This window comes from Zea mays, chromosome 9, assembly GCF_902167145.1.
Source record: "Zea mays cultivar B73 chromosome 9, Zm-B73-REFERENCE-NAM-5.0, whole genome shotgun sequence".
Lineage (NCBI taxonomy): Eukaryota > Viridiplantae > Streptophyta > Magnoliopsida > Poales > Poaceae > Zea > Zea mays.
This window is the reverse complement of record NC_050104.1, coordinates 51,587,198-51,599,339: the sequence shown is the minus strand read 5'-3', so window position 1 is coordinate 51,599,339 and position 12,142 is coordinate 51,587,198. Positions and strand designations below refer to the sequence as shown.

At 42.3% G+C, this 12,142-nt stretch overlaps 1 protein-coding gene across 4 annotated transcripts; it reads right to left on the bottom strand.

Moving 5' to 3' along the window:
• Positions 1-5,978: 5,978 nt before the first annotated feature.
• On the bottom strand, positions 5,979-11,001 carry LOC103638377 (lysine-specific demethylase JMJ25). Of its 4 annotated transcripts, none has more exons than XM_035962541.1 (7): positions 8,191-11,001; positions 7,655-7,800; positions 7,401-7,505; positions 7,182-7,325; positions 7,026-7,098; positions 6,783-6,841; positions 5,979-6,330 (listed from the first exon to the last, which is right to left on the bottom strand). In XM_035962541.1, the coding sequence occupies exons 2-7, from the start codon at positions 7,739-7,741 to the stop codon at positions 6,034-6,036; spliced, it is 765 nt and encodes a 254-aa protein (XP_035818434.1). In that variant the 5' UTR covers positions 7,742-7,800; positions 8,191-11,001; the 3' UTR covers positions 5,979-6,033. The 4 variants fall into 4 exon arrangements, with proteins under 4 accessions (XP_035818434.1, XP_020399951.1, XP_020399950.1 ...); XM_020544362.3 differs by having other exon boundaries at positions 7,655-7,804; positions 8,191-9,502; XM_020544361.3 differs by having other exon boundaries at positions 7,182-7,505; positions 7,655-7,804; positions 8,191-8,530.
• Between the last annotated feature and the right edge of the window lie 1,141 nt (positions 11,002-12,142).

Below are 12,142 nucleotides of genomic sequence, written 5' to 3'. Positions count from 1 at the left end.
GAGTACATACCTTCTTCTCCCTTGCCATAAGGCATGTGTGACGCTCGTTGGGGAAGAGGGTTGATTTGTTGAAGGCGGTGGCGGCGAGTCCCTCATTGTCGGAGTCGGACGAGGAGCAATCCGAGTCCCACTCTTTGCCTAGATGCGCCTCGCCCTTTGCCTTCTTATAATGCTTCTTCTTTTCCCTCTTGTTTCCCTTTTCCTGGTCACTTTCATTATCAGGACAGTTAGCAATAAAATGACCAAGCTTACCGCATTTGAAGCATGATCGCTTCCCCTTGGTCTTAGTCTTGCTTGGCTGTCCATTGCGACCCTTTAGCACCGTCTTGAAGCGCTTAATGATGAGAGCCATTTCTTCATCATTAAGCCCGGCCGCCTCAATTTGCACCACCTTGCTTGGTAGTGCCTCCTTGCTCCTCGATGCCTTGAGAGCAATGGGTTGAGGCTCGTGGATTGGACCGTTCAACGCGTCATCGACGTACCTTGCCTCCTTGATCATCATCCGCCCGCTTACAAATTTTCCAAGAATTTCTTCGGGCGACATTTTGGTGTACCTGGGATTCTCACGAATATTATTCACCAAATGAGGATCAAGAACAGTAAAGGACCTTAGCATTAGGCGGACGACGTCGTGGTCCGTCCATCGCGTGCTTCCATAGCTCCTTATCTTGTTGACAAGGGTCTTGAGCCGGTTGTATGTTTGAGTTGGCTCCTCGCCCCTTATCATCGCGAACCGTCCAAGCTCGCCCTCCACCAACTCCATTTTGGTGAGCAAGGTAGCGTCATTTCCCTCATGAGAGATCTTGAGGGTATCCCAGATTTGCTTGGCGTTATCCAAGCCACTCACTTTATTATATTCATCCCTGCACAATGAGGCTAGAAGAACAGTAGTAGCTTGTGCATTCTTATGGATTTGCTCATTAATGAATATAGGACTATCCGAACTATTAAAGTGCATTCCACTATCTACAATCTCCCATATGCTAGGATGGAGAGAGAATAGGTGACTACGCATTTTGTGGCTCCAAAATCCGTAGTCCTCCCCATCAAAGTGTGGGGGCTTGCCGAGTGGAATAGAAAGCAAATGTGAATTTGAACTTTGCGGAATACGAGAGTAGTCAAAAGAAAAGTTAGAATTAACCGGTTTCCTTTGTCTGTCGTGGTCGTCGTCCTTTTGGGAAGAAGAGGACTCATCGCTGTCGTAGTAGACGATCTCCTTGATGCGTCTTGTCTTCTTCTTCTTCCCATCTCTTCGCTTGTGGCCCGAGCCCGAGTCATTGGACTTGTCATCCCTTGGCTCGTTGACGAAGGACTCCTTCTCCTTGTCGTTGATCACAATTCCCTTCCCCTTAGGATCCATCTCTTCGGGCGGTTAGTCCCTTTCTTGAAGAGAACGGCTCTGATACCAATTGAGAGCACCTAGAGGGGGGGGGTGAATAGGTGATCCTGTAAAAGTTCAAAACTTAAGCCACAAAAACTTGTTAAGGGTTAACACAAGTATGACCAAGTGGCTAGAGAGAACTCAAAACAAGATAACCACAAGAAAGCAATCACAGAGTTGACACGGTGGTTATCCCGTGGTTCGGCCAAGTACAAAACTTGCCTACTCCACGTTGTGGCGTCCCAACGGACGAGAGTTGCACTCAACTCCTCTCAAGTGATCCAATGATCAACTTGAATACCACGGTGTTTTTCTTTCCTTTGATCTTTTCCCGTTTGCGAGGAATCTCCACAACTTGGAGTCTCTCGCCCTTACAATTGAGTTCACAAAGAAATACGGAGTAAGGTGGGAATGAGCAACGCACACAAGACTCGAAAATCAGAGCAACAACACGCACACAAGTCGCAACAAGAGCTCGCAACGCAACACAAGGAGTTCACAACTCCACAAGAGCTCTATATGCTATCACAATGAAACGAATGCGTGAGATTGATGTCTTGGTGCTTAGAAGAGTTGTAGGAATGCTTGGTGTACTCCTCCATGCGCCAAGGGGTCCCTTTTATAGCCCCAAGGCAGCTAGGAGCCGTTGGGAACAAATCTGGAAGGCCATCTTTGCCTTCTGTCTCGTGGCGCACCGGACAGTCCGGTGCACACCGGACACTGTCCGGTGCCCGATTTGTTTCCATAAAAAGCGAAGCCGACCGTTGCCGACCGTTGCAGATCTGGCGCACCGGACAGTCCGGTGCACACCGGACAGTCCGGTGCTTCCTTCCGACCGTTGGCTCGGCCACGTGTCGCGCGCCGATCGCGCGGCCGACCGTTGGCCCGGCCGACCGTTAGCTCACCGGACAGTCCGGTGCACACCGGACAGTCCGATGAATTTTAGCCGAAGTAGCCGGTGAAAAACCCGAGAGCGGCTGGTTTGCTCCGCGCTGGTCTGGCGCACCGGACACTGTCCGGTGCACACCGGACAGTCCGGTGCCCCAGCCCGAAACAGCCTTTGGCTGTACACAGCCACTCTCCACTTCTCTTCTTCTTCCTGTTTCTAACACTTAGACAAGAATATTAGTACACAAAACCAATGTACTAAGGCTTAGAAACATACCTTAACTTGTGATTTGCACTTTGTTCATCCATGGGCATATTTTCACATTTAAGCACTTGTGTTTGCACTCAATCACCAAAATACTTAGAAATGGCCCAAAGGCACATTTCCCTTTCAGTTAGATTTTGGCACGAAGTGATGTACCAGGCTACAAGATTGAGTCTTCTGATATGTTGTAACCCAGAAAACATTTATGCTTAATGAAAAGATGAATGTTAATCTTCAATTTGGATCAAGATGGTTTGGTGCGATTTTAAGTCTCAAGCTTGAAACAAAAACTTATGTTCCGTTTTCCTCACAAATGTTAAGACACCATGTAAAACAAGGGCTTGAGTATAACAGTGGCAAACTCCTATTTTTTAGATGGCAGCAAGAGCACGCCGCGGGCAAAATGAGCAAGTTCCCCCGCCACCACCCCAGGCTTCGACAATGCAGGAATTAATGGCTCAGCAGAATGAAATTTTGTGATAGTTGGTGCAGCGCCAGCTCTAGCCCCAGCATTTCGGTGGCGGGCAACAAAAGTGCCCGCAAGCAGCAGCCACATACCAGGAGTTTCTGAGCACTCAACTGACGTTGTTCACAAAGGCTAAGGACCTGCTAGACGCCGATGTGTGGCTCAGGGTTGTGGAGTCTAAGTTTCCCCTTCTCACGGGAGCTTGCCCTGATGATGCCAAGGCTCACTTCGCCGCCCAACAGCTCCGGGGACCTGCAAGGACATGGTGGGATCACTTCCTCACCATGCTTCACGCTGACCATGTGGTGACCTAGGACGAATTCAAGGCTTCCTTCAGAGGACACCACATCCCCACGGGCATCATGGACCGCAAGCTAAATGAGTTCCTAGCACTAACCCAAGGGACCCGCATGGTGCTACAGTATGCTCAGGCCTTGAACGACCTGTGCCAGTATGCTGGGTATCACGCAGACTCAGATGAGAAGAAGAGGGACAAATTCTGGAAAGGGGTGAGCACAAAACTCTAGGAGCGTCTCAACACAGTCTGGACCAATAGCTACAATGAATTGGTCAACCTGGCCATCTCCTAGGAAGACAGTATTCTAGTTCACCAGACGGAGAAGAAAAGGAAGGCACCAATGACAGGATCTTCGTCGCAACCCTAGAGGTTCCAGATTGTTTCCAGCAACCAAAGCAAAGGGTTTCAGCAGCAGTCAGGCAAACGGGTGATCAGGCCACCCGAACAGCATCAACTACCCAACCATCTTCCAGCACCTGCTCCAAGGAATAATCCACCCCAGCAGCAGTCGCAACAGTTCCGGCAGGGAACCGAAAACCAATGCTACACGTGCGGCAACATAGGCCATTATGCCAAGGATTGTCCGCTCAAACAACCAAGACCTGTGCCAACTGTCGCTCCAGGAAAGGGGAAGAAACAGAAAGTGCAAGTCAAGCAAGGGATGTTCAACTTCACCACCCTCGACGAATTGCCCGAGGGAGCACCCGTCATGACCAGTACTTTCTCAGTTTTAAATCAACCAGCAATAATTATATTTGACTCCAGTGCATCACATAGTTTCATTAGTGCAAAATTCAGTGTCAAGTGCCAACTGCCTTTCTATCACACCCAAGGGGCATTTATGATAGCAACGCCAGGGGGCAAGATTGCAACCCATCAACTAAATCGTAATGTGCCTATCTAGTTGGGAAGTAAAACCTTCAAAACCACACTCCTAATTTGGGTTTGGAAAGCGTAGACATCATCTTGGGAACTAATTGGATGACCCAACACCAGGTCCTGCTAGACATAGCTGCTAGGGCTCTAGAAATCCATTCCCCAACCTTTGGAAAGCTTACGTAATTCTTACCTAGCCAAGGAAACACTCGATCATGCGCTTTTTCCATGATAGAGCTACCCTTGAAAAAATCTCAGTGGTCTGTGAGTACACAGATGTCTTTCCGGACGAGTTTGTCACACTCGGTTTTGGGGACAAAACCGAATGCATAACATATGTGTGCCAGGATCTATTTTATACACATATGTTGACGTCACAAGTGTAATATATCAAAACACAATGCAATAAAGGTGTAAAGAGAGTATAATAACTTTATTACATCATCCAGGCATAAGTCTTATATAGTATCATCATCAAAGTACAACAAAAATATCATGGGAAATCTCCCATAGGAAGATGAACGGAGTGTCGCTAGACTCAGTACTTGTCAACATCTTCGTTAAAGTCCTCCTCATCACCTTCTGATCAAAATATTAGCAAGGGGTGAGCTCACTTATGGTGGGGGCTCAGCAAGTGGGAGGAGTTATGCAAGGTTAACAAGGTAGGCTATGGTTAAGCAGTAAGCATTTTAGTTGGTCAATATTTTATTACCAACTCCTAACTTACTAATTGTAAGTGTATCCCAAAATTCCCAAATAAACAAAAGTACATGATTATATCTCAAAAACACTTAAGTGAAACACTTAAGAAAACCAGTTATAAATCATCGGATCACGATTTATTCTCCATCTTTGAGTGTAATTATCATGTGAGGGTCCAGGTTGCTCTTAACTATGAGCACGACTGATATATCGGTTTTACACTCTGCAGAGGTGGTATAACTATTCCCACAAGCCATGTATCCCATCTAGCCTGGGTTGTACGGACCCATACAAAACAAACTTGGACTAATATTGGATTAGTGAAAACCAAGTTCGAGAGAGAAGTGCTAGCGGAGTAAACTTCACTACTACAAATCATGTTATATGAGACGGTTAATTTTCAGTTATTAAGACGCTTATGAAGTGTCCAAATTTGACGGAGTCGCAAAAGATATCCCACATTTAAGATGGTTATAAACCGTCTTAAAAGATATTATATAAGACAGTTTTTAATTTATAACCGTCTGAAAAAGGTATTTGTTTAAGTCATTTTGTCCGATAAACCGTCTGAAAAAGGTATTTGTTTAAGTCATTTCGTCCGATAAACCGTCTTGAATTAGGTTTTTTTAAAGACACTGTTTCTAAAGAACCGTAGAGAATACAAACATTAAAAGTCATAAAGTATTTATCAAACCGTCTCAAATATCCTACAATAATAGACGATTACAATAGAAAAACCATCTTATTTAGGTGACTAATAATGGACGTTTTAGAAACCGTCTTATTTAGGAGACTGATATTAGACATTTTTGTGACCGTCTTATTAAGATGTAAACGAAATGACTTACACGGCAGTACATTCTTCAATTTATAATCATTTTTTCAGATATCATGTTATAATAATTTGAAAGAGAAATATACATACACATATATTGAACAACATTATAATTAATATAATATAAATAAGTACCATTCAATATATCATAAATAAGCATTGTCAAACAACGTATACATAAGTGTACTCTAAATATAAACTAAAATACAACTGTTTGCACTAATGTTAAGCCTAACTTTATATGAATTAAAGTCTCCACACTTTTGCGACCACCAAATTTGAATTCCATTCTATGTTTTCCTGTACAACAAATAGGAGAAAACTAGACATAGCAAAAAGCTCCAAGCAGCACGTGGATGGTCTCAAAGCTGCCCTTGTGCTTCTCCCTGTTCTTGATGACTCCTACACGCCCGGTGTTCCTCCCGCCAGTCACCATGACCACGTTGCCAACGTCAAACTTGATGAAGTCCATGATCTTGTTAGTCTCCAGATCGATCTTGATGGTGTTGTTAGCCTTGATGAGCGGGTCGGGGTAGCGGATGGTGCGGCCGTCGTAGGTGTTCAGGTAGGGGATGCCTTTTTGGCCAAACTGAACAGACCTCACCTTGCAGAGCTTCAACTGCACACAAACCAATAGAAAAACAGTGAGCATTTCACATGACATTTTCAATGTAGCACATGACATTTTCAATGCAAGCAGTGAGCAACATCTATTAATAGTCCTAACGATTGTAGCACATGACATTTTCAATGCAAGACTTTCATGCACACAGCATATATGGACAGTATAGCAAGGATAAGGTACACAGATCTACTAATGAAAAACAGCAACCTCACACAACTACCAAGATCATCATGCTCAACTAGAACAATGAGAGATGATGTGTTAAATTGGCTGGCATTGCAAGCACGTTGTGCTGTTCCAAGACTTGACACAGTTTATCAGGTGATATACTTGGATCCATGACCTCAAAGAATAACTTACAAAGAGTTGATATGTGCATATAAGACCCTAATTACAGTTAATAGTGGAAAAGTACGAGGATCAATTAAATGGTACAGCAGGCTAACCATATTGGTCTCGACCGAAGCTGAGTCCATTGTAATCTGCTCGATTGTCTTCAGTCCCTCTAAGAAAATGAACCCAACAAGACATACAAGCTTCAATACCCAAACTCCACAAACAGAACTAATGTTAAGTTGACAAGCAAGCCAATTTGCAATGGAGCCTAGAGCCTAGATGCAATGGAGCAAATAGCAGTAAAACATTTGGAAATAAAAATAGTAATCCTCTCTCTGGTACTTAGTACTTACCATATTGATCCTTCAACATCTTCTTATGATAATCGTTAAGGTACACTGTTTGATCATAAATAGGATATTTAACCTGCATCAAAAGTATAGTAACATGAAACACCTTTGAGAATTTATTTAAGACTAATTTGACATAGGGAAGAAATGAGTCATTACAGAAGACACTGCTTGACATCTAGCTGCACATTCTTCCCGATGAACAGCTAGATATTCATTAAGCTTTGGAAGATCCTGCCTGCGGAATACATCCCAGACAGCAGCACCAGCCAGGGATCCTTCTGAATTATTAGTGTTTGGCTCCTGGATGTGTGAAATCGAGTGTTTGTGTGATTGCTCTTCAATATCCAGATTCAAATTTTGAACAGGAGTATTTACATGAACACTAGTTCCATTAGCAATCCTTTCAGATACATCAGACTGTACCCTTACGCTCTTGGGACATTGGTAATGCACTTCAGTTGCATGCATTAACATGTGAACCTACAAGAGGAAACAAATAGCATTAGCCATCTGGTGTTTGTAATTTTTGTCATTAAAAATACTCAAGTTACTCAGCCGACCTTCATGAAAAACAAGCGCTCAAATCTAACCAGAACTTTGAAGTGAAAACTGAGTAAGACCAAACTTACCACATCGCACATGTTAATCATTAGATTTGTCATTGAATCACCTTTACCAAGTTCTTGGTGACTTCCATGTGCAATTAGCAGTTTCATCCCTAATTCAGGTTGTAAGGCATCTGAGTAGCCTTTGATAAACTGTTTGAGCTCGATATCTACCTGAGCATATAAAACAAGATAGGATATATAATTTTGAAGATAAGAGGTACAACAAACATTTTCCACATATAGAAGCTTGTAATTCTTTACTTCCACAAATTATTCACTTCTCCAAAATTCCACTTGTAGTACAAGTACTGGATGGCCAAAAACTCAAAATAAGTTAGCACAGGTGGTATCACAATGAATCAATGATCATGCATTCTTTTTAGCAATATATACCTCTAAGATCTAACAGTGGTATGTTAAACTAAATGAGACCAGCAATAGCAGTGTAACTAGTAACATGGCACATGGGAATCCCTAAGCAAATGTCGCAACAATTTCTAACAGACAGAAATGTCTTGTTCAGAAATATAAAGCAATAACTAGCACTGATTTATCACCTCTGATTGGTTCGAGCAGTCCACAGCCTTGACTATGACATCTTCATCCATTTCTTCATCCATGATCTCCTGGATACCTCTCCAAATATAGTGAGTCTTAAGAATAAGGGGGCACAGATGACACAACTACAGTTGACAATATCAATGCTACCTCCAAACAGAAATACAAAGTATCAGGGTAAGTATCCGATTGCGTTGTGACGTAATATGGTCATAAGATCCTGTAGACCCTTACCAATCAAATATCAAAGCATTAAGGTCACATCTAAATTCTGAAGGACCCATTATGGTTATGATATGCGGATAGAAGATGGATCTACATCTAACATAATAGTTTTTCTGTTCATAGCGATGGTGTGGCTTGCAAATGTGGCAAAAAGGCTTGGTATATAGTTATGGATGTGAAAAAATTTTGAAGCTCATTGATATCGTCGACAACAAAAGGGTTCTGTTGCACATCCTTAATCCTAGGATATAGTCTGATCGATTATGGGAAAAGCTACAGCCTTGTCACGATCCATTGACCCATTGATCTAGGATATAAAACTAACACATGTGGAAGACACAATACAACAAATTTAAGGAATAGTGCATGCCTCAGCTGCCTCCTAGAAACTTTCAAGATAATGTTGCAAAGGAACAAGAAGAAAACCATCTAATATGACAGGAAAGATCACTCGATCAACTCCATAGCAATCTTACCTCAAAGGAAGCATGCAGCCTACCAAGGTATATGTAACTGCAGTTTGAATAATATAAATTTACAACTTACAAAGGTAAAACAAACCTTTTGAGCAGAAAACACAACACTTTGTTCACATATGAAGCCAAAATTGGCCCTCTCTGGTCTCAAAAAAAGTTGTCCTTCTCTATTGATAGAACAAGTATTTCTCTGATATCTATCGATTATTCAAATGTAGTGCCTCAATATTATGTCATTAGAGACTGAACCAGACCTTCTCATAATTGAAGAGTTTTCCAAATCCTAAGTAGGGGAAAGCTTGAGCATAGTTTCAAAGTTGATTAAATACGGGATAAACTGTAATGGTTCTAGCAATGTCCAGTTATTGTGTTCATTATCGATCAATACTAAAAACTAAAGTACTAATAATGACCACAAAGTGAAAATGCAACATACCTATCCTAATTTGTACAAATATAGCTAGAATCAAACAACGTTTCATCAATATGAGACCACTCGCGCTCAAGAAAAATGTAATCATATATAAAATGCACGAGCATAAAAACGAACAAAGCTGGTTCCCTCGAGTACCTCGCATGATGCCATTTGTACATAGACTACTCAAACGGATCGATCTATCAAGAGAGGAAGGGTCCATCGCAGGAAGAGTGCCGACAGATTTGGAAACCATATGTTAGATCAGTCCAAGGGGAGAAGAAAAACAAGATCAGGCACCTGGGAGAACTTGGTCTGGAATCAGTGGTTGACATCCTCGAAAGCACGTAATGTGGTCATAAGATCCTGTAAACCCTTACCAATCACATATAAAAGCATTAAGGTCACATCTAAATTTTGAAGGACACGTTATGGTTATGATATGCGGATAGAAGATGGATCTAACATAATAGTTTTTCTGTTCATAGCGATGGTGTGGCTTGCAAATGTGGCAAAAAGGCTTGGTATATAGTTATGGATGTGAAAAAAACTGAAGCTCATTGATATCGTCGACAACAAAAGGGTTCTGTTGCACATCCTTAATCCTAGGATATGGTCTGATCGATTATGGGAAAAGCTACAACCTTGTCACGATCCAGACAAACACTGATCTTAGTTACTTTATGAAATACAAATTTTGGCTTAGCCAATGACTACATTTGGAATCATTCATGTTATTATTCTCATTGTTAGGCTTACAATTTTTAAATATAGTTGAATCATTCATGTTATTATTCATTTCAGTAACCCTAATTGTTTTAGTGACTTTCTGAATATATAGATAGATAGACAGCTCTTGGAATGATCCTAGAGTGCACATGTTATGCATTTTTAGAATTTAACCAGTTTCATTTGATATGTATGAAGATATCCGCAGAAAGGTGGATTTGTGAAATTCTATAAATCAAACTCAATTTATGGTGCCATCTTCGCCTCCACCTATAGGAGAAAATTTTATAAATCAAACTCACCTAATGCTTTAGTAAATCCTAGATCCGCAAGTAGTAATACCGCTAAGCAATTGAGAGTGCAAGGGGAAATCAGAAGGGCATAAGGATGCCAGTCACCTGAGCATGCACCACGCTGCTAGTCGTGCCGGCGAGATCTGCCATCAGCGTCTCGGTGGTGGTCGTCCACAGCAACTATGCTGCCGCCACCCTTCTAGGTTGTAGTGTTGTCGCCGCCGGGATTGGGTGTGTAGCCGGCCTGAGCATCGCCACCGCCACTCTTCTAGGTTGTAGTGAAGGAGCAACACGAGCACCAGAACTTCACCGGTGAGGTCGGCCGGCGGCTGGGCGTACGCAGCTAGGGCAGGGAAGAACGTCGAGGAGGAAGCCTAGGCGCTGAGCGTGGATGGTGACCGACGCAGGGGAGATCTGGACGCAGTCCGGCGAGCTCCGTGGCGGTGGGATAGATGTGAAGCAGAACAGCTGGCGAGCACCAGAGAGCCATGGCCTGGGTGCGACGGACGCCGGAGTTGGGGAAGGAGATGGAGCAGGGAGTGAGCTCGGCACAGGACGGAGGAGATCTACGTAGGGGCGCAGCAGGGAAGAGGAAGCCGCGCAGGGAGGGATCAGGGGGAGCCGCCATGGGAGGGGCAGGGAGCTGAGCGCCCAGTGTTGGCTGCGCCCACGAGCAGAGAAGGAACGATGGGAATTGGGATGAGAACGACCTGGAAGTTGCAGCTTCGAGAGGCAAAAAGAAAATATCTGATTGGATAAGAGGAAAGAAAAGCGGTGGAGAATAAAGAAAAAATGGATTTTCTCACTTAATTTCATTTCATTCTCGAAAATGCCAATACAAATATACATATAAATACAGTTTCAGAAACTAGGATTTTGAAGATAAAAAATGGTTCGGATCAAGCTGAGACTGAAGACAATATTAGGGTCGTGTTCAATTTGTTAGACGCTCCTAGAAACAAATAAATTTTACCAACTATCTACACTCGAATGTTTGAATCAGAAGAAAGGGCACTCGGATCGAACTACGACATCAGCTTCTATGTTCAAAATCTGTGTTCTCGTGAAACCCTATGGTGCTTGCAAATTTTTCATGGAACGAGGGTGTGTCTAGACATAGGATTTGGTGTGCAAAGGCCGGAGGCATGTGTCGAAGAGAAAAAACGTCTGTGTTCTCGTGAAACCATATGGTGCTTGCAAATTGGGTGCTCTTCTAATAAAAAAAGATTAGAAGGAATCATTTTAATGTTGCGATTCCTTTTTTGAGTCTAAATTTATGAAGCGACCAAGTTTTTGCAGTTTGACGATGTAAATGTAAAAGTATTGATATAATCAACATAGGATGGGTATATCTTTCTAAACCTCTTGGTACGTAAATGATATGAATTAAAGTAAAATGATGATTTGGCTTTGTTGTGTGACACATTAATGATCGGGTCGCATGTGGGTCCATTTTACATTTTATGTCATATATATTATAAAACTAAGCCGAATTCACTATTTACTATGTTTTTTCACAAACATCATACCAAGATGGCTTCATATTTAAAAGTGTCTAGTATACTCACATATTTAAGCCAATCCTTATAGTCTAGACGACTCTAACAATATCTTTAATTGAGATGGTTTCATGTATAGAAGTGTCTAATATACTAACCAAAATCTAAGACAATTCTTGCATTCGTAATGACTCAAAAGGAATATTCATTTGAGACGGTTTTCAATAACAATCCATCTTAAATCAATATAAGACATTTATTACTATGTAATTGTCTCAAAACACTTCTTTATTAAAGACGGATCTCTAACAAAC